This window comes from Uranotaenia lowii, chromosome 2 (genome assembly GCF_029784155.1).
Source record: "Uranotaenia lowii strain MFRU-FL chromosome 2, ASM2978415v1, whole genome shotgun sequence".
NCBI lineage: Eukaryota > Metazoa > Arthropoda > Insecta > Diptera > Culicidae > Uranotaenia > Uranotaenia lowii.
The window spans coordinates 35017674-35040887 of record NC_073692.1 but is presented as its reverse complement, the minus strand read 5'-3'; the positions used below and the strand labels follow the sequence as shown (position 1 = coordinate 35040887).

Genomic DNA, 23214 nt, shown 5'->3' with positions numbered 1-23214 from the left:
GAAACGATTCGCCAACGCCAAGCACAAGCCACAGCTACGTCGCACTACCTGTTAAGTCTGCTTCGAATATTCTGCTCCCTACCGCTCTTGTAAAGATTAAGGACCGTTACGGTACCGCTCAGATTGCTAGAGCCTTGTTAGATTCTTGTTCGCAACACTGCTTGATGTCCCAAGAGTTTTCTAGAAAGCTGAAGTTGAAAGAAGCGCCTACATATTTGTCAGTTCAGGGTATTGGGTCGTCTCAGTCGGTTTCGACGAAGTCCATACATGCTGAAGTCTGTCCACGTTCACCAAAAATATCTAATTTCCAAGAAACTATGCAATTCTTCGTGTTACCTAACCTTACACTTTATCTACCTTCGACGTCGTTTGATCCTCCGGTCATGTCGCTTCCCGATTCTGAATCGTTAGCTGATCCTTTCTTCCACGAGTCAAAGCCGATTGATGTCATCATTGGTGCCGAGTATTACTTGGACTTGTTGAAGGATGCACGAAGAAAGGTCACTAAGAATGGTCCCACGCTCCAAAATACAGTGTTTGGTTGGATTGTGTCAGGTCGAATGGTAAAATCTCATCAACACGTTTCCCACACTATGATCTGTTCTACAAGCAACTACAAAAAAGACTTATACGATTCCAGAAGCTGGAAACATGTTGGGCTACGAACACCAACTCCATGGAAGAATCGATATGCGAAAAGATTTTCCATGAGCCCACAGTCAGAAATGAATCAGAACGTTTGGTCAGAACCCTACCCAAGAATGAGTCAGTTTCGTGTCGGAAATGATTTGTGTCAGCAACCCTTACCGAAGCCAACCTAGAAAAACGGTCAATTTGAATGACTATTTCTCCAAGTAACTTCTAGATTGAAACTGCAGCCCAGTAGAGATGAATCTCCTTTAGATTTTGTAAAACAGAATGCGTTAGTTATACAGAGGAATTTGCCAAATTTCATAAAATCTGTTGTTCCGTTTGGTCAGTCAGTCACATCGTTGTTCAACGCAAGATATTTGCTCAACAGATGAAGTCGATCAAGTCGGGAAAAATCTTATAAAGCTAAAACTATAGATCATTCTAAATCTTTTAAGTTACAAATTTAAGCATACCTCCTTATTAAGCTCTTTTCTCATTAAGTCATCGATAAGAAAAATAATATTGTCTATCATACCAATCAAAACGTCTTAAGATTCGTTATGAAGCATTCTAAATTTGCATGAGACCATGAAGGCTGCAAATGGAGTACATGTTTTGATTTAAGTCCACATTATCATTCTAAATCATATTGTTTTAAGTTCCCCCTGCCGCCTAGAGTTCATATCGATTGAAGAACCTTTACTAGAAACGTTTGAAGTTCCTCATATCCTCCTTTCTTGAAGAGCCAAGCATACCTATTGTAGTTCCTCGTTATATCGGTTAAAGAATCGAATCATGTGGAAATCATAAACCCTTAAGAATGTCCCACCGCTTGAAGTTGTCACTTCGCCATCGGAAATGGCTCCCCTTAGAAGGATGTCATCATTTGAATAAAAAGGTCAGACGTCGTGGAGAGGTGTGCGGAGATCCAACATCTCCGCATTCAGGAAAGTTTCTCGTATTTTGAGTTTTTTTTTTTTGAAAATGCTAAGCAGTTCCCCTCTGCACCCAGGTATCATTCCATCGGTCGTTGAAGGTTCGATCCAACTGTCCGGCAGTCCTGAATTACCAAGGCGAGCGAAGGTCGACGAGGCAATTATCCAAATCGAGATCCATCTGCCATCTCCAGATCACCACTCGGTCGGGCCGGAGCATCGTGAGCAGTTCTGCAGCTACATGTCGTCATTTTCACCATACTACACAGCCACACTATATGGGAAAATCTGCAGCTGACGAGGACCAGATCCATCATAGGCATCTGCTAGTGATCTCCTGCCTGTGTCCCCCGTAGCTCCACACCACCAGATTTTAGTTCAGCATACCCAGGGTCAACTTTGAGTTGTTAACCATCTGCACCGGCCGTGTATACCCTTCACCTTCAGGGATTGAACCGAATCAGGCATTGCTGTAATGATGCAATCAACAATGTAGGCAAACAAATCTATTGCGATCGCCGATAATGTCTTAATGCTCACCGGAAATTCCGTTTGCATTTCACCTTTGGAGTAAAGAATACGGATTTTCTACGTCACATGCAACCGATGTCAAATGCGATCCGATCCGAAGCAGCCATCCAGTCGTATCATTTTGATAGAGCCTACAATCCAAGTTACGGGAGCAATTTACCATCATCATCCAACACGCAAATAACGACAGCAATTTTTTTCTCTACGAAGAAAAACAAACTTCTGGATCAATCTAAGCAGCAATAAACTTCACTGATTACTTACCTGATAACATCATTGCGCCCGCTGGGATTCCGTAAACCTGTCGAATCCATTGAATTTGTTCCAGGATCTAATCGCCACACTGGGAGAGCTAAAACAACAAAAACACAAGCAATCGTTACAACCGGAAGAAAACAAGCGGAATAAGAAGACGGGTACTGCAGGAAGATCAAAGTCCAAATCACCGTATTGCCACTAACAAACAGCAAGTGATACCTACCGAATACCGAGAGGGAACACGTCGAGTAGCAGCCAACAGCGAAATCGATGAGATAGTTCAGCAGCCAATCCGAAACAAACAGAAATATTGTCCAGTGAGCGCGGCTCCGGTCCAGCCTAACAACAGCAGCAGGTCCAACAGCAACAATAAAATACACCACATTACACTACACTATGTTAAACACGACCAAAACAAAACGCAATAATTCGCATCTTAAGGGCACACAGCGATAATAGTACCGTTATGAAAAAACTGTGGACAAGGAAGAATATTGTAAACAGTACCGTTAGAATTAGATGTTGAAATAGTATTTCAAGGCGGGCGGCATATGTTTGAGTAAAACCGCTCCGCTTATTTGTGTTAGTATTTAAATATGGAAACAGAAAAAATAACATCGCACAGCAGAACGTCAAAGTTAGATCCATCCGAAAGTGATCTAAAAATGCTTTCCGATGGATATAAGCTCTGTTCACTGCTCGAACTGAAGCTTTCTTTACTTGTTGAAATCAATACTAGCAAAAACTGTAATTGTGTGTATTAGAAGAATGCGAAAGGTTTTTGTGTTATATTCATTTCTCCTGTTCGCAACTTAAGCTATGATAGTCAACACAGTTCAAACCAATCCGCCGTGCTATACACTTCGCTCAAATAAACTACCCCCCAAATCGTACCGAAAAATAAAGTGTTTGATTCAGTTCAATCAAAAAGTGTTTTCGGGTTCTCTAACCGCGTCCGAAAGTGTTCCGGTGCCTCGACATGGGCCCTAAGACTTCAACCTTATGATTTTGAGATCTCGAGGGTTGCAGGTAAGCAAACTTGATTTAGTTTAACGCCTATTCAGTAGATCCAATTTCAGGCAAAGATAACATAGCAGACGCACTTTCACGTCTAATCCAGCAAACACAAAGTGATGTGCCATTTGAAGAAGACAATGGAAATCATATTTTGTTCACCCTAGATGCAGGCAATATGGAAATAACACTAGGAGAAGTGGAGGCTGAAGCCGATCATGACGATGAATTGCTGACTTTATGCGAAGCTCTGGATTCAGGCAAATGGCCAGCAACCTTAAAGAAATATGAACCGCACAAGAAAAATCTTCATCATTTAGGTATGTTGGTTTTCAAAAATGATCGTATTGTACTCCCTGCTGTATTGCGACAGAAGGCAATGAAATCCGCTCATTGTGGTCATGTAGGCCAGGTCGCAATGAAGCGGATTATGCGTGAATTTTTCTGGTGGCCGGGAATGGCAACAGAGGTGGAAAAGTATGTTAAAGGGTGCAACACTTGCTCTCTTCTTTCTAAAAAATGTCCCCCGGTACCACTGTCTAGTCGAGAACTGCCTATGGAACCATGGGAGATAATACAAATCGATTTTTTGAATTTACCTGGATTTGGATCTGACGATTTCCTGATAACAGTGGACACATATTCTAGATATTTGAATATAGTGGAAATGAAAAATAAGGATGCTGAATCAACGAACACTGCTCTCTGCGAGGTGTTCAAATTATGGGGACTGCCGCGTGTTATACAAAGCGACAATGGACCCCCATTTAAGAGTACGGCTTTTATAAGCTTCTGGGAAACAAAAGGAGTGCGAATTAATAAATCGATTCCACTCAGTCCACAGTCGAACGGATTAGTTGAACGGCACAATCAAGCTGTAATTAAAGCTGTATCAGCAGCGAAATTAGATAGCGTTAACTGGAGGATGGCATTAAATAAGTATGTGCACCATCATAATACTTTGATCCCACACTCACGCCTCAATGTCACCCCGTTCGAGTTGATGGTGGGAAGAAAATTTCGTGGAACATTTCCAAGTTTATGGAATGATTTCAATAGGAAAACTTTAGATCGCACTGATATAAGAGAGAAAGATGCTGCAGCTAAACTGGCTAGTAAGCAATATGCCGATTCGGCTAGAGGAGCCAAGGAATCATCAGTTCAGATTGGAGACAAAGTATATCTCGCAAAAGAAAGAAAATCCAAAATTGATCCTACCTTCTCTTCGGAGCGATTCCAAGTTGTAGCACGTCATGGAGCAAAGGTTGTGGTGATGAGTCCGACTGGAGTTGAGTATGAGCGCAATGTTCGAGATGTTCAGAAAGTTGATTGGAGTAACATGCCTGACGGGGACGAAACAACGGAACAGCGAATCCCGGATTTAGCAGCTAGAGGTTCCAGCCCTGAAGGTTCAGTCCGGGCTCAACGCATCACTAGAAGACCGGCAAGATTTGGGGATCAATTTGTGTACTCCATATTCAACTGAATCTTCTGTTGTATAACTAAACTTTCTTTTGTATCACTAAATCTTATAAAAAAAACTAGTTATTCGAACTACGACGAGACGAGATTACTAAAATCGAGAAAACAAACAGCTGATCAATGATTTGAATGAATGTTGACATTTAAACACGCTAAAATTTTTAAATCCACTTTTGAGTTGTTCACCGCGGAATAAGAAAACATTGCACACAAATTTGAGTTTCCTCAGAATAGGACGTTATGATTAAAGAAAGATACGAAAATGTATTGCTTGAAAATTTTAAATAAATATGAAGGATTTTTTATAAATTTGGGATTAAAAACAAAACTTTAAACGTATTTGTACTGATGAAAAGACTTGAATAAAGCAAAAAGGGAGTGTAGACAAGGAGAGTATTGTAGTGAATAGAGCAAGTGGGATAAATATAAATGCCAGCTATATCCAACAATATTAGGCAATTAAGGAAAATGGAAAATAAGATAGTTTTTAGATCAGTGCAACGAACGCATAGTTCCTTTGGCTTAAAAAAAAAAAAAAAAATACTATTAAAAAATATGTATGGAGAAACGCAAAATACAATCCCTCCGCTCTTTCGGATAAGCTGAAAGAGAAGTCAATAACTTATCTCTATACCATTTGAAAGCAGAAAAGAGATAACATAAGTCAACGTTGAAGCTAGCCGGTCAGATACGAGAGCAGCGGAGAGTAACTGGTCATTCTGTTGGTAATTGTTGATTGCGATAGACGTCACAAGTGTTGCCTTAAAAAATGGACAATCCTACCAAAGCAAATATGGCCGACAAAACCCAAATGGAAGGCGAAGTGGCTTCGGGACACGACAGGGTGGTGTGGGCAATTTGGTAAAAATTGACGGAGTCATGACAGCTGAGTCATATTTCAATATCCTGCGGGAAAACCTCGAGGTATCCCTCATCAAGACGGGCCTCGAAGAGCGCCTCGTTTTACAGCAGAATAACGGTCCGAAGCATACGGCCAATCTGATGAAGTCATTTTCCCGTTCCTGCCGCATCAAACCCCTTGAACTACCCCACAAAGTCCTGATCTGAACCCCATCGAAAATCTGTGGGCCATCCTCGATGCTCTGATTGATAAGAATGTTGTGACAAATTAAAAGTACTTATTTTGATACCATGGAGCATGCGTGGGAGGAACTCGACCCACAACGCTTACATAACCTTGTTGAAAGTATACCGAAGCACTTGCAGGAGGTGTTGAAGGCCGAAGGAGGCCATACCCATTATTAAATCGTTCTTGTTTGCCTTCAGTTTGAATCAATTTGAAGGTGTACCGATCTGGACACTTTATTTTGCCCCTGTTTTTTTTTTGGAATATTAAATGTTTTTTTTTCTATCAGAAAAACTTTTTTTTGCCAGCGCAACATTAACAAAAATTGGAAAGAACATAATAAACAATATTTAAAACAAGATTACGATGTGTTTTCGTTGAACTTTAACCAGAAAAATAAAAGAAATAGAAAAAAATAATTTGGACACTTTATTTTGCCCCTCACTGTATATATACCTATTTCATATCGTATTAACGGACACTATTCTTAGCATAATAGCTAGTGATACTGGCTAGTGATCGCTCAATCAAAATGTGCGAAATTTCACAGTCATCGATACAATTTTTTTTTCCACTGCTTTGAGCAGTCTATCGCCGAAAATAATGAAACAAAGGTGACTCCCTCGAGTTGCCCAAATTAATTAAAACCTCGTCACATTCTCAATGGAGAACCAATCAGTTCCCAAGAAATCGACCCACAAAACACCAATAAAGCCAACCCCCCAATGTGCCAACATTTTTGCTGCTGTTCGCGTTGGCACGGAACTCCCGGAGCCATTGGGGATGATGGCGTTGATTTCATTTACCAAAACCCCTTGGCAGGGTCATTCTTACGCGACGAGTGCGCCACCACATGTCGAGAGATCGCTCAATCTCTCTATCATCGACTTCAGAGACGTTTACCTATACGTTTCTATAACGATAGTTAAGGCCAGGGCTCCAATGGGTTTGCTCGCATAAAAACAGCATGTATCCGTTGAAGTCTATCCGGACAGATTAAAGCCGAACTGTTCCTGGCCATTATTGAGAGCTAATTATTATTTCATTTTCAACAGTTTCATCAATCATTAGGAGTTTGAACCCCTTTTTTCGGTTGTTGTCGATTAGCTTAAAAAGATAGTTACAGGTGCCTTGATTTTTGTTCCTATTTCGAGAAATATTCGCACACATGTTTGGCTAAATTACTTTTTTGGCGTGTGCTGCATCATTGTTAAATTGAGGTCACTGAAGGGGTTGCCTCACTGATAAAGATCTTACGACCAACAACGGTGAGATTAATGACAAATCCTATCAGCGAAGCCGAGCCGAGTTCAAACGTTGTCGTGTGCTAAAGTCAATTATTATCAATTATCCTGGGATTGTTTCTGTTTGCCGAAGCCCAGTGATCCGTCATTTGGACTATTACTTAAAAAAAACTCCAAAACAGGTGCATTTCCTATAAAACCTTTAATATTTGGAAGATGTCGGCTAAAGATGATTGAAAATATTTGTTTTCGATAGAAGAATGCACTTGTTTTTGAACTTTTGAAAACCTAGCTCACAACAACTCCCTAATCTTGATCCAAGAAATGATATAATAATCATAACAAAAGTCTAGCTGATATGAAGAAGTCTGAGACAACCCTATATAAGACTTTGATATTTGAAAGAAATTGCTTTGAAGAATGTGAGGGGTTTCCAACAACGAAACTTGATAATTTCTGGCAAAACTGTACAAAAGGCTGACCGCGAATGAATTGAAATTGCATAAAACGTCGAAATAGGGTGTCGAATAAAAAAATTTCCGCCCAAAATCGAATTTCTGGGAGGTTTTTTTCCATCAATTAACAACTATTAGGACAATTCAATAAGTTTTTTGAACAATTTGGACAATGCAATAGCGTTTTCGAACATTCAGGACGGTATTTCGAAAAATCCCACATATCCTGAAAAACCAGGTCACCCAAAATTTAACTTAACTTGGTAGAGGTTTTCGTTTTAAAAGAGGTTGCCATGTAGGAGAAACTTTTGCTGAGATTACGGGTAGGCCAGGAGAAAACATGCTGTTTTACCTCAAGCAAGGTTGCGAAATCTCATGAGATTGAGATTTTTTTGAGTGAGATTTTCCCTTTTTGAATCTCAGTGTGATGTTAGGTAATCTCATCGTGAGTATCACAAACCGTTTCTAGTCTTGAATGTCAACGCTTTCTCAGACTGAGAATCACGAGCAGAAAACTACTCTTTGGAAGGCAGAGATGCCATGGAATAATATTTGTGCAAGCTCTTGAACAATGAAACAAGTTTTATAGTTCAGAAAAAGTTGAACATACCACGACTTTTTAAAAACTGTCAGTTATACTTGATGAATGTTAAAGGCCAGTTATACATTTTTTAAACATTTTTATAGAGAACATACTGTTAAATGCTTCGTTTTTTTTTTTCATTTCTGTCTTAAGCAAAGTTGCGAAATCTCGTTCAGTTAAGATTTAATCGAGTGAGGTTCTTCCTTTTTGAATCTACGTGAAACGTTAACGCTGATTGTGAATGAAAGTTTTGATTTTAAAACATCTTTCTGAAGAATGTATTATCATGACTTGTAAGAATCTGATTATAATATTTATGTCTTAATTTAATGAAAGTTTTACATGACCAAATGTGTTGATGGGTCTCGCTCGTATTCAGAGGATTAAAGACATGCAAGTTATGAAATTGTATTTCCTACAGTAATGTACTTTTAAATCTCTTAAAAACGTTGATGCAAAGTTTTGCAATCATGGAAAAGAACCGCAAACATTGAAATGCCCAAGCTCAAAATTCTCCAAAAAAACCCCCAATGGCTTAATGTGCTTGCCAGAAAAAACATATCAAATCTTCTGGACATTACAAGAAACTATAAAAAAAAATTAGCAAATCTGAATAGCTAAATATTTGTATGATTATTATAAATATTAACACAAAAAGTACCGCAAAGACAACTAAGCTGGGAAACACTAAAATTCAGAATTTAAATTATAGGGATCCACCCTAATTTCACAAATTTAGTATCTTTGAATTACCGAAAGTTTTTTGTCAATTTAGCTGAAAAAAGTTTTATGAATTTATTTATAGCATTCGAGCTATGTTTAGCTTTTACTTGTAGCGGCAACCTTAAAAACGAAGTTGAAATTTAAAGGTAGCTATGTAAAGTTTTAATAGTTTCTTAATCTTCCAAACAAATTAAATTTTAAAATATAAAAATTAAAAAAAGATTGTTACCAACGAAAAACCATTCCAATAAAAACGCATGGCAACCCAGCTTATGCAACCGGCTGGAATCGACCACATATGAAAAGCATATATGAACCAAATAAAAAGTAATAAAGAAATCTAGAGTTTGTTTTGATTAGGTCGTATGAACCAATATAAACAAAACTGAGTTATCTACTTCAAACGATTGACAAAGATGTATTCTATGATCGGTAAAAATTTGGTTTAATTTGATCAATGAATAACTTTACCAGACTGATTTGAATTTAGGACGTATGGTGACTTTCTAATTTTTGAATGCAATTTGGTTTGCGTCGTTTTGCGCTACCGTGTATTGCCTTGATGCAAAACGACGCAAAAAACATTCCGGCGATTTGGTTTGTACGACGTTATGCATCGTCGCGGAATTCGCTTTGAAAACTGAGGAAAATTCATGTTCAAATGAACTATTAGAACTATTGAACTGTTAGTGAGAGTAATAACAACTATCCTAGCATAATAAATGCCTACAAATTGTTGTTAGGTGAGAACTATAAAGTTTTATTTCCGCTGTGTGAATCCAGTGCTTTCCTCATTACAGGGACAACCACAATAATGAAAAACGACGATACCTACTCTCACACTGCTTGAACGGACAGAGGTGTCGAAGGTGATGGCCGGAAACGTCCAATTAAATTCGCAATGAATAGTCCCACAAATGAATAAATCCGGATGTCTTAGAGCGGCATTATCCCATGAAACCATCGGATAAGAGATTTGTTCAAACATATTTTCAGACAACTCCGAATGGACAAAGCATAGATTCGGTACAAAGGAAGTAGTTTTTGAAATCAAACTTATCGATTGGCGAAAAGGACGTTTGCGCCTAAAGAAAAATGCAATAGGTCGTAAGTACATTTTCATTATTAAGAACTAAACTAACGAAAGTTTTGAGTACATTAACATGTTCTCCTTCTACTTCTGCATTAAAGTTAGGATTTGCGGATGAATATGACAAACAGTCATAAAATAAAAATTGAAAATATAATTCAAACCTTCAACATAGATTTTCTCGAAACACATCAAGTGGTTGATACGACCTAACCAAAACAAACTCTAGAAATATCATAATTTTCCCTTTCAAATGAAAGCGGCGGTTTGTAGCTTCTATACTAACGGTTTATCTTTTTTATTTCAATTCAAAAAAGACATTTTGATGATTTTTTATGCATTTTAAAGATTTTCTTTTTCAGAAGAAGGAAAGCCGGTTTTATTTGCACCGGCTCACAGATCTTTTTCAAATATTATCTCGACTTGCGTGATGTTTGAAATTCCCTGTGGGAAATTTCTGAAGTAGAAAACATGATCGTTGCAGCAAAAAGTAGGATATGATTCATACCAGCCTATCTAATGTCCGATAAATTCACTTATTCTATTAAGAGTGTTTCCAGAAGATTTATATAATTCTAAATAAAAAAAGAATATGACAGAAATAATAATGTGCCATTGAATATTAAGATTGATCAAATATTTTTGTACTACCATTTGGAGTAATTGTTAAATCGCTTCTATTGTTAAGCGGCCTTACTTCTAATGTTTTGATTATTATCTTATGAACTTTTAGACACATGCATCAGAAATGCATTGATCTTTAATCATCATAGCTGGATTTTTTTTAACGATTTTTGAGTACGTTTAAAAATGCCCTTTAAAAGAAATTCGTGAAACCCTTAGAAAAAAAACTGTTCAATTTTAGTAAAATGGCTAGTTTGGGCTGTTGATTGATCATTCACAGCCTAGTACATCATTTTAAAGTGGTCTTTGTGAAATCGGGAATGTTAAGATTGGTTTCGAGAATTGTTTTTCTCTACGGTTATTCCGGATCTTTTACAGTCTCTAAGTGACTATTACTGTCAAAAATTCTGCAGAAAATTGCACCACCAATGAGTAGTTTGGAACATAGAAGGGATGTCAAGGACCAAGAACGCTTAAAAAAAGATCGTTTGGAAAGAAAATTAAATAAAAGTTGAAACAAAGGACAGCTTATCACTGACATCACGGCTTCTATAATTAAATTTTTCATTTAGTTGATATAAAAAAGTAGGTTTTAATTCTGAATGTATAGATGCATATTTGTTAGAATACATGATCTTTATTAATATTTCCAAATTTCGATATCCTTTACTCGTACACAACATGCTCTGAAGAAGGGATCGCATGAAATTTGATGACTGTAATCATATTACAGTTCAACATATGTTTTTTTTGTATGTCAACAGCCGAGAAAATACAAAAAAAAACCTAAAAAAATCTGAGTTTTGACCATTTTTTTGTAAGAATTTCAGCCCTCGAGAGTTAAAACAAATATCGATTTTTCTATTAATGTATTCTATGCTTAGCTTACTAAGCTGATTTCAAATAGCCAGAAAATCGATTAGAAATGTTGCTTTTAATCCCATATTATGTTGTTGCTTTTAATTTTTAAAACTAACAAAACGTCAACGACTCAATTTTATATTTTTTTATTTAAGTCGTCTTGACTATGAAATTATGTTATAAATTGTTTAGTACCAAAGCGCCGTATTTGCAAATAATATTATAAAATTAAAGTGTTGTTCTCAACATTTATATGTCTATGTTGTGTACATAGACACTTTTTAAAACGTAGGTACCACGAGCTTTAACACTTTCATTTTTAAAAATTTTCAATAAACTCCAATCATTCAAGCGCTCTTATTTTTTTATATCATTGCGCTTGGAATCGTTCATCTTGGCGTGTCGCTAGTGTGAAAAGCTAATCACATTATATGATACATTCAAATATTCCATAGATTCTTTACAAATTTAACTGTCGTTAAAAAATAGTAGGGGAAAAAGTGGGGAATATAGCTGAAGATTTCTCTAATGGGACTTTGGATTTCTGATTTTTTTCTAGATGTGATGCTCAGTGAATTTCGTTTGACATCGAAAGCTTTGAGCATCACAACGAAATTCATTGTGCTGCTTAATTGATACTCATCACGGTGAGTATCAATTTCAAATGATTATCTGAAATCTTGCAACTCTGATTGAAAGCACATCGAATGTCAAAGAATGAGAACCGAATGCACCGGAAACCCTCAAACAGCAGTCCTGAAGAGAGACCGCAAACGGAACAAGAAATGGTCGAAAATTTGGATGGAAAAGAAGAGGGCCTAAGGCTTCTCGCAAAATTTCTGCATAGCACCTAAAGAAGACAGCCCAAGCTTTTGGTACGAGTGAATTACTAACCAATGAATTGTGTAACATTTGCGACCCAGATTCGGGCCCATGTGAAAATTAAAGTGATTCAAACGGAGATTCGAAAGTTCCAAAAACAAAAATGATATTTGGGCTACAGCTAAGAAAAGCCACCGTAATTCAATTGTGTTTTATTACAAATAGATTTAAGAATAAAAAATAGATTGCAGGATGTGTATACAATGATCTGCAATGATAAGTCAAACCCTCTCATGCATGAATGGGAGTTATTAAGCAAACACTAGCGACATCATGTTCTCCATAGAAAAGTTTCGATTAGTTAGGGAGCTTTTGGAAAGCTTTTGAAAACGGCCATACATTTGTCCTAACTCCAAAACGTCAAAAATTTACCTGACATCGCGAATTGGCAGAGCATTACCCAAGAGCAGCTGATTTTTTTTTTGGTTAAACTAACTAACTACACTTCTGGCAGGAATGTATTTTTTTCTGAACTTTGTGTTTTTTTAATCCAGACAAAACATTTTTGCTGTCCATGTTAGGATTAGGATAGTTATATGTATATGGTTGTATTTCAACTGTTTTTTTCGACATTTTTGGTTTTTCACAGGTAATCAACGAGTGGAAGAAGCCGAACAAAACGTGTATTTCCTCAACAGTGACTTGCGAGCATGGACCTATTCTGCTTGCAAATGATGATCGTTCTTATGTATGCATATAACTTGATTGCATTAATACAAATTGTAGTAAAGAAAATAAAAAAAAAATGTAATATCACTGCTGGTTTATATTTAATCCGGAACCCTCTTTACACTGACTTTATAAACCGATAGAGAAAAATTGATCAAATAAAAGGATTTCCATATTATTGGGAAAAATTAAAGACACGCCTACAGTCTCCGGAACAATATAGGAGACCAACGCTGCAACCGAAGCAACCCGTTGAAATTTATATTGCATTAGATGTAAAATTGAAATCTGTACTTCACATCGAGTGGTGTGAATTTAGAATCGTGTACATTTCCATCGCTTGTGATTTCACAAGCGATGATGTAAATTCAAAACAAGATACAAATTTATGTTGAAAGCGATGGTCCAAAAATTTACATCGCTTTCAATGTAAAATTATACGATCAAATTTTTGCTGTGTAGTTGTTAATCTGATCCGCGTGTTTTTGCCTCGTCCGTCGCAAAAGTAACCTACCAACAAGTGACCTTCCAAAGTAATGGATAGAGAAAAAGTTGAGAATAATAAAGAGGAAAATAGTAGTGCTAATTATGTGTGTTTATTAATTTGTTCGCCAAAAATACAGTCCATTGCCAAGACAGTGCCATTCGCGCAAATGGAGAAATTGAAATCAGGAGGATATCATCAGCGTAAACGAGAATTTTGATGTTGTTGGGGATGATGTCAAAGATAGAGTTTATGGCTATTAGGAAAAGGGTCGGTGCGATAACTGATCCCTGGGAGACCCTCGTATTAACAGTTTTGGGATTGGATAGGGTGGCGTTTACGATAACTTGGATAGATCTATTTGAAAGAAAGCTTTGGATGTATTCGAGTAAACGTCCTCCGATTTTCCATTTATGTAGGGAGCTGAGAATTGTGCTTTGGTTGACACGATCGAATGCCTTAGAGATAGGTCTAGAGATAGGAGTTCGATGTGTTGATGTTGTTCTAGCGCACTGTCGAGGATACTCTCAAGATGACAACAATAATCATCCGTGGATCGACCCGGGCGAAAAGCAAACTGATAGTTGCTCAGAAGGTTGTTTTGGTCTTATATGGTGATCAGACGATGGTTGACCATCCTTTCCATAATTTTCCTTGCACAATCTAGAAGGGTGATAGGACGGTAACTGTCAATATTGCAGGGTTCTTTTGGGGTTTAGGTTTAGGGATTGGTACGACTAGACCACGTTTCCAGGTTTCAGGGATGTTGCCGGTATTCCAGATGTTATTAATTATACTAAGAAAAGTGATTTTCGCTGAGGGGGATAGATTTTTTATAAAGGGGTACCCTATATCGTCAGGCCCAGAAGAGAGGCTTTTAACCTTGTGAAGGGCAGAAGAGAGCTCGTTAAAGCTAAACTCGGTGTTGTAGATTTGATCGTTGGGGCTGAGTGAGGGGGAAGGAGAAGTATAGTGGAGGTCGGATGAGGAAGATTGGTCGGAGGGAGCAAGACAGTTGAGGGAGGTTGCTGTTGAGGAAAATTGTTGGCTGAAGGCTTCGACGAGAAGGGAGGAATCGTTAGTGTATTGGCTATTCAGAAGGAGATGGAACTGGTTTTTACGGGGTTCGCCGTTTAGGACCCTAATTTTGTCCCACAGAACCTTGGAGGGGGTATTGGGGTGGATCTCCTCTGTTAACTTCTGCCAGCAGTTAGTTTTAGCTAAACGAATAGCTAATGGGGCTGATGATCTCGCATTTTTAAAGTCGGATTAGGCGTTTTGTTTCCGGGGATCGTCATTTGGTATGCGCTTCAGTAGTCGAAGTCGAAGTAGTCGAAGATCTCATTAAAAGAGGGGATGGTAGTAGGATTTTTCAGGGGGATAAGATCATCAATATAGTTTTGATAGCCAAACCAGTCAGCATCTTGATATCGCCATCAGGGTCTGGTGGCGACTGTGGGGGTGGGATGAACAAGTTTCTGGAGTATAGGGAAATCACTTCTGCCGTGTCTTCAAGGACAGACCATCTGAGTTTGGGCCCGAGCGACCATGATAGGAGGCTAAGGTTTATAGCGGATGTGTTGCCATTTCGAGAGCAGATTCGGATGTGGGTGCCGTCTTTCAGTATAGTTAGGCTGTTAGCTAAGGCAAAATCTTAAAGAAAGGGACCTCTTCAGTCGATTCTTTTTCCGTCCCAGTCAGTTGAGTGAGCATTGAGGTCACCAAGAATTAACATGGGCGTAGGAATTTGGGGAATAAGATCCTCTAAGCCTTTGGCAAAAGCTTCAATCGAGAGGGATGGTGAGGCGTATAGCGAAACGACAATTATTTTTATTGGAGCCTCAAGTCGTGCGCAGACTACATTTAAAGTGGATTGGATGGTAACAGGGGAGTATGGAGTATGTTTTTAATTCCAAGTCCGACGCCTCTTCTATGAGGGTCTTGGGGAGATTTCAAAGTGTGTAGATGATAGCCTTTAATCAAATTGTGGGGTACAGAATATGGAGGGAGAAGGGTTTCTTGGAGGGCAATAACTATATGGGAAAATTTGGCGGTAAGTAGTTGAATTTCTGGGAGACGAGTTTTCAGTCCAAATTGTTCCACTGTATGGCAAAATTGGTGATGGTTTTCCGGGTTGGGTTATTGGAAGCCATTGCAATCAGGGGGATTCAAGGTGAGCAGTTGTTGTGTTGGTGTGGAAGAAGTGAAAGTAGTTGGACTTACCCTTTGGTTGAGGGAGGGATGGGGCGGCTATGATCGATACCTGGGGGGCGCGAGAACTAGTTTTGGTGTCGGTGTCGGGGGGTTGGGTTGAGTAGATTTTCTGGTATTGGTATTTCTCACTGGTGAAGTCTGGCCGGGGGATTCCGAACCTCGGCCACGCTTTGGGTAGAGTTGACGCTTGGGGAGTGGTCCATCGAAGCTTCGCTGTTGGTGTCGGATAGAGTGGTGTCCGAGTCTTCGCAGATGATGTTTCGCTTCTCGATCTCGAGGATTCGGGCTTGGAGTTGGGCGTTTTTCTCGAGGAGGATAGCAATCTGCTTCTCGAGTGATTAAATCCTGGTTTCTTCGGCAGGGGTTGTGGATTTGGCGTTATCGAGGCGAAGCTGGAGTTTTGAGTTGGTGGCAGCATTGAGGCGAGATCGATACTGCTTGACAGCATCGGGATGGGAAATACCCAGGTCCACACGAAGGCGGATGATGTTCTGTTCGTGTTGGAAGTTGGGACATTCCCGGTTGATAGTAGGATGATCGCTTTGGCAGTTGACACAGTGGGCGGGATTCGGACACTTTTGGTGGATTTCGTTTTCGCCACAGGTTGGACAGATGGGTTGATTGGGGAATCGAACTTTGGTGTGACCAAACTTCCCACACAGAAAACACTGCATGGGATGAGGATAGTAAGGCCTGGTAGCAACACGTAGGTAGCCAAACCAGACGTGATTCGGGGGGAACTATACCTCGGATAGTAAGCACCATCGTATGCGTGGGGACAGTTTTACCTTCGACCTTCCTAGTGAAGCGATGAACCTTGGTCACATTTTGGTCCAGAAGAGCTTTGCAGATATCGATTTCGTCGAGATCCGCGACCTCACGACAGGAAACTACACACTGGCACTGGTTTCGTGTAGGATGAAGCTCGACGGAGACTGGAATGCCGTCGATTAGCTCTTTCATTTGGAGAAGCTGGTCGCATTGTTTTCGACTTCGGATGGTAAGAAGGATAGATTTTCCTCCGTCTGTGGGACTTGCTTAGTCAATGCGGCGACCCGGTCGATTGATTTAACAATAACAAACGGGTTTTGGGGTAGTTTTGTTTGTTCGTTGGCTGGTTTCAGTAGAAGGAATTGGGCCTCGCCATGACGATGGTTTGGGTGATCCAGTTGGGAATTGTCCTGGAGTTCTCCTCCCCAGGGCGGAAAAGATTCCGCCATACGATGACCGAAGCTATTTCACAATATAGGAATAAAGGTCGGTACACTTGGAACGGTTTGAGAAAATCCTTAGATTTGGATGTCTGTGATAGAGACAATCAGCTAACTGGTGAAAATTTCTTAGCAAACGCACTACACAACTTGTCGCATCGGCGACTCGAAACGAACTGAATCTGTTAAAACCGCGTGTTCTGAGTTTCACTTTATCCGTAATTCCATCCGGGATCTCTTCGTTTGAGCGTACGAAATCCTGTGCAGTGTCCACTCTGCCCACAGTTATTATGTGACGTGTTGTCTGTGTGTTCAATAAACTATTTCTGTCTGCAATGTGGCGTGTGAAAACTCATAAACCGTGGTATGCTGCCGCTACTGCTGCGTCGAGACGTCGTGGTACCGGAAAGCTAGTTCAGGAAACAGGAGGGCCGTTGATTTATTGCGTTTCGACGGGGTGCCGAAACTCTCAGCGCCAGTGGGCGTTGCTAGGTTCAGTTGTTACAGGCATCTTCCTTCATTGAAGTTTGGTCGGCCTTACCACGAGAGTACCCCGTAACCGGACAAGCCAAGAAGTCCTCCTTGGGAGTTAGAACTTCGCAGAACCCGAGAACGATAATTATGGTCTTTTACGGTTAGGCGTTAGACCTGTAAGCCGAGCCGCGAGGAAGCCAACCGGTGTCTTCGGGCGAATTCCTTGGAATTACACGAATATTTAACACAGCACGGACGCCTTACAGAAGAGACTCGAAAAACAAGCTTCCTTTTCATCTTTTCAATTAATTTTTCAAACATTCCTCCCTCTCCTCCGAATTTCAATTGACAGCAGCTTGCAGCAGTGTAGCCTATTTTGGTGCTATCTTATTGTGAGACTTTACAAAAACATGATTTTTTATGAATATATGTAACATTAATAAATACAAAACTAAAAATGAATTAAAAAATTAAACTTACTAACTAAAAAATAGAAATTGATGTAAAAAAGGAATTTTTGCTTACTTAGTGATTTTCATTGAACAACATGAAAAACGGAGAAAAAAGTATATTATTTACAACAATATTCCACTCGCATATACAGTGTCGGACAATAGAATAGGACCGCTCTAATGCAAAATATTCAAATCACCTTTAAACTGCCAATTCAAATATAATAATCTGCGACAACTAGCGGCAAGCACTTATTGTAGTAGGCCAGCTTTAAATTTGTATACTGCACGTTTGTTGCAATCAAAGCAACCCGTTTGTTCTACTCGACCAGAAAGCTGTCAGAGGGTGAAAAAAGTCGCGTCATAAAATAAGACCAGCTCATCGGTTCGGCTGTTCCGGCATTTTCAGCGCTGAAGTAAAGGTGTTGTTTTCGGTGTTTTTTGTCCATTTTCGTGTCCTGGTAAGTATTTCTCATAAAATTAATCATGTAAATCATGAAAACAAACAAAAAATAAAGATTTCCTTCCTCCTACTCTGTTTTTAGCGAAAAGGCGATGGGTCGGGCTCAGCACTGCATGGAGGTCCAGCGAGCGATCATCCGGAATCTGTACAAGGCTGGGAAAAGCCAACGCGAGATTGCCGACTAGTACTTAGGAAGGTCGAAAACTTTCGTTTTCAACGCGCTTCACAGCACCGGCAAACGGGAACTGACCGGCCGCCCCCGCAAAATGACGCCGAAGGACGATTCGGCAATCAAGCGAGCCTCGCAAAAGGACCCTTTCAAAGCGTCCAAGCAGATCAGAGACGAGCTGAACTTATCTGTGATTTCCCGGACGGTTCAGCGATGCTGACGCCGAAGCACTTGAAGGCGCGGCTGAAGTATGCGAAGGACCACTTCGAATGGGTCGGTCCGGAAAAGGAGAAACTATGGAGAAATGTGCTGTGGTCGGATGAGACCAAAGTGAACCTCATCGGCTCGGACGGAAAGAGTTGGGTCCATCGCCCACTCGGCTGTGCGTATATGCCCCAGTATACAAATAAAACATTCAAACATGGAGGAGGTAGCATCATGGTGTGGGGGTGATTTTCTTGGTACGAGGTGGATCCCTTGTACTCGATCGACCGGATTATGGACCAGCATCTCTACGCCCAGATACTTCGGAAGTAATGCTGCCACACGCCGAGTGGGAGATGCCCCTTAAGTGGCAGTTCCAGCAGGACAACGACCCCAAACATATTGCTAAAACGGTTAAAAAGTGGTTCCAGAATAATAAGGTAGACGTTATGGAGTGGCCAGCACAGTCCCCTGATCTCAATCCCATAGAGAACCTATGGGAAATAGTTAAACGTAAGGTGTACACCGAAAAATCAGAAATCAAGCAGCAGCTGTGGGAGAGAATCCAGGCGGTGTGGTACTGGTGGAGTCGATGCCGAACCGGGTGCGAGAAGTGATGCGTAATAAGGGTTGTACCACCAAGTACTAACCCTGCAAATCGATCACGGTATGAATATCCTTTTTTTTAAATTTTTTTTACCATGAATTCTAAAGCAGTCCTATTTTATGTTGCGTTATTTTAGTCAGTAAGTATGCTTAAAACGCATTTTTAAATAAAGGTCAATTGTTTTAACTACGGATGATTTTAACTTCTTGGAGAATGGAATTAACAATTTGTAAATGGTTTGATGCACTTAAATGGAATTTTTTTTTCTCAAAGTTTTGTCACTTTCTGTTTTGGATTGAGCTGTGGTCCTATTCTATTGTCCGACACTATATTACATCATATTTCTGATTGATTGTTGATCAACTTTCTTTCACAATCCTATAAAAAGTAATAAAATTGCATTCGAACTGTTGTGTGTTACGTAGGTTTGATGCACAGCTGGTGGAAAAGCTTCTTTTTACATTTTTTTTAAATAATCCCAAACCAACGAACACTGTTTCCCGATGCAAATCGAGCACGGGAATCCGATTACATATGAAAATGTAAGTTCACAATCCTCAGAAGCAGAAAAAAAAACCGTCGATCCACATAATAATCAAAGGTCAATATCGTAAGTTTTAAGCGACCGGCAATGTTCATCCCACAGCCACAAAACAATATGCAATAAATTGACCCTTCTCTCACAGTTGACTTTATGCTCGAGCGTTTTGATTCGGATAGGATTCCCCTTAAAATTGAGACAGAGAGAGACACCATTGAAGCTGTAATCCATACAGCAGATCAATATTTCCTCCATCTTTATGTGCCCCGAAGCCCGAACATCAATGGAGACATAATCCGGCATTGTGTGGCGAATGATTCGTGATTTTTTTATGTGTTTCTGTCTTTTTTTCACCAGCACCCCTTTTGGCTCAGTTTACCCCTTGGAGCGAAACAATCAATATCGTAAACTATCTAAATATGTGCGTTTGGCAAAGGTTCTACAATTGGTGGAAATTGGAACGCTCAAAGTTGTATTTTGTACATCAACTTATACAAAAAAAAAACCCTTTCTTCCAACTCGAACATACAATGAAACATTTCATTGGTGTTTTAAAAAATGTTTAGTGCTGTACTGGGATTTTTTTTTTATTTAATTAAGATACTCTAATACTTTTCAATTATGTCAAATAGAGTAAACTCAAAAGTCAAGAGAAAAAAAATCCAGAGTTAAAAGTGACGAATAAGCGTCAATAAAGATGACAACAATGGAACAAAATTTTAAAAAATTACAAAAATGACAAAAATGACAAAAATGACAAAAATAACAAAAATGACAAAAATGACAAAAATGACAAAAATGACAAAAATGACAAAAATGACAAAAATGACAAAAATGACAAAAATGACAAAAATGACAAAAATGACAAAAATGACAAAAATGACAAAAATGACAAAAATGACAAAAATGACAAAAATGACAAAAATGACAAAAATGACAAAAATGACAAAAATGACAAAAATGACAAAAATGACAAAAATGACAAAAATGACAAAAATGACAAAAATGACAAAAATGACAAAAATGACAAAAATGACAAAAATGACAAAAATGACAAAAATGACAAAAATGACAAAAATGACAAAAATGACAAAAATGACAAAAATGACAAAAATGACAAAAATGACAAAAATGACAAAAATGACAAAAATGACAAAAATGACAAAAATGACAAAAATGACAAAAATGACAAAAATGACAAAAATGACAAAAATGACAAAAATGACAAAAATGACAAAAATGACAAAAATGACAAAAATGACAAAAATGACAAAAATGACAAAAATGACAAAAATGACAAAAATGACAAAAATGACAAAAATGACAAAAATGACAAAAATGACAAAAATGACAAAAATGACAAAAATGACAAAAATTACAAAAATGACAAAAATTACAAAAATGACAAAAATGACAAAAATGACAAAAATGACAAAAATGACAAAAATGACAAAAATGACAAAAATGACAAAAATGACAAAAATGACAAAAATGACAAAAATGACAAAAATGACAAAAATGACAAAAATGACAAAAATGACAAAAATGACAAAAATGACAAAAATGACAAAAATGACAAAAATGACAAAAATAACAAAAAAAATGACAAAAATGACAAAAATGACAAAAATGACAAAAATGACAAAAATGACAAAAATGACAAAAATGACAAAAATGACAAAAATGACAAAAATGACAAAAATGACAAAAATGACAAAAATGACAAAAATGACAAAAATGACAAAAATGACAAAAATGACAAAAATGACAAAAATGACAAAAATGACAAAAATGACAAAAATGACAAAAATGACAAAAATGACAAAAATGACAAAAATGACAAAAATGACAAAAATGACAAAAATGACAAAAATGACAAAAATGACAAAAATGACAAAAATGACAAAAATGACAAAAATGACAAAAATGACAAAAATGACAAAAATGACAAAAATGACAAAAATGACAAAAATGACAAAAATGACAAATATGACAAAAATGACAAAAATGACAAAAATGACAAAAATTACAAAAATGACAAAAATGACAAAAATGACAAAAATGACAAAAATGACAAAAATGACAAAAATGACAAACATGACAAAAATGACAAAAATGACGAAAATGACAAAAATGACCAAAATGACCAAGATGACAAAAATGACAAAAATGACCAAAATGACAAAAAATGACAAAAATGACAAAAATGACAAAAATGACAAAAATGACAAAAATGACAAACATGACAAAAATGACCAAAATGACCAAAATGACCAAAATGACAAAAAATGACAAAAATGACAAAAATAACAAAAATGACAAAAATGACAAAAATGACAAAAATGACAAAAATGACAAAAATGACAAAAATGACAAAAATGACAAAAATGACAAAAATGACAAAAATGATCAAAATGACAAAAATGACAAAAATGACAAAAATGACAAAAATGACAAAAATGACAAAAATGACAAAAATGACAAAAATGACAAAAATGACAAAAATGACAAAAATGACAAAAATGACAAAAATGACAAAAATGACAAAAATGACAAAAATGACAAAAATGACAAAAATGACAAAAATGACAAAAATGACAAAAATGACAAAAATGACAAAAATGACAAAAATGACAAAAATGACAAAAATGACAAAAATGACAAAAATGACAAAAATGACAAAAATGACAAAAATGACAAAAATGACAAAAATGACAAAAATGACAAAAATGACAAAAATGACAAAAATGACAAAAATGACAAAAATGACAAAAATGACCAAAATGACAAAAAATGATAAAAATGATAAAAATGACAAAAATGACAAAAATGACAAAAATGACAAAAATGACAAAAATTACAAAAATTACAAAAATGACAAAAATGACAAAAATGACAAAAATGACAAAAATGACAAAAATGACAAAAATGACAGAAATGACAAAAATGACAAAAATGACAAAAATGACAAAATTTGAAAGATCATCAAAAAATATGAAAAAATGTTGTGAAGACATAAAATGTCTACCGTTTATCGTTTGTCCGCAAATAATTTTGATCGCTTATTAGGTGCATTTACCCCTGTGTGCATCGCTTCAAGCTAGAACAGATGGTCCTAAATTTCCAGATAAACTTGAACCACTTCGAGCGACCCCTTTGAGTTAACCAAATAAGCGTAAATTGGGCATGGGACCTTTTGGCAGACCAAAGAACCGTTTTAGCCCCCAAACTTTTGATTCGAAAACTAAGCCCTATTTTTGGACCTCCCTATAGTGTGTGTAAGAGAAGTGTTTCACATGTTTGAAATAATAGCAGACTTACATC

General features: G+C 37.7%; 1 protein-coding gene and 1 long non-coding RNA gene across 2 annotated transcripts; one reads left to right on the top strand and one right to left on the bottom strand.

The window, feature by feature from the left end:
- Window positions 1-1636: 1636 nt before the first annotated feature.
- LOC129741868 (uncharacterized) lies at window positions 1637-2854 on the bottom strand. The gene is made up of 4 exons (XR_008736492.1): window positions 2581-2854; window positions 2364-2451; window positions 2109-2301; window positions 1637-2038 (listed from the first exon to the last, which is right to left on the bottom strand). It is a non-coding gene; the product is annotated as an uncharacterized LOC129741868 (long non-coding RNA).
- Window positions 2855-4038: 1184 nt separating this feature from the next.
- Window positions 4039-4857, top strand: LOC129741281 (uncharacterized protein K02A2.6-like). The gene has a single exon (XM_055733006.1). The coding sequence runs from the start codon at window positions 4039-4041 to the stop codon at window positions 4855-4857; it is 819 nt and encodes a 272-aa protein (XP_055588981.1).
- Window positions 4858-23214: the final 18357 nt, after the last annotated feature.

What these genes read in the sequence shown, in the direction of transcription:
- LOC129741281 (XM_055733006.1), top strand. Translation starts at nt 4,039, where the DNA reads ATGAAAAATAAGGATGCTGAATCAACGAACACTGCTCTCTGCGAGGTG.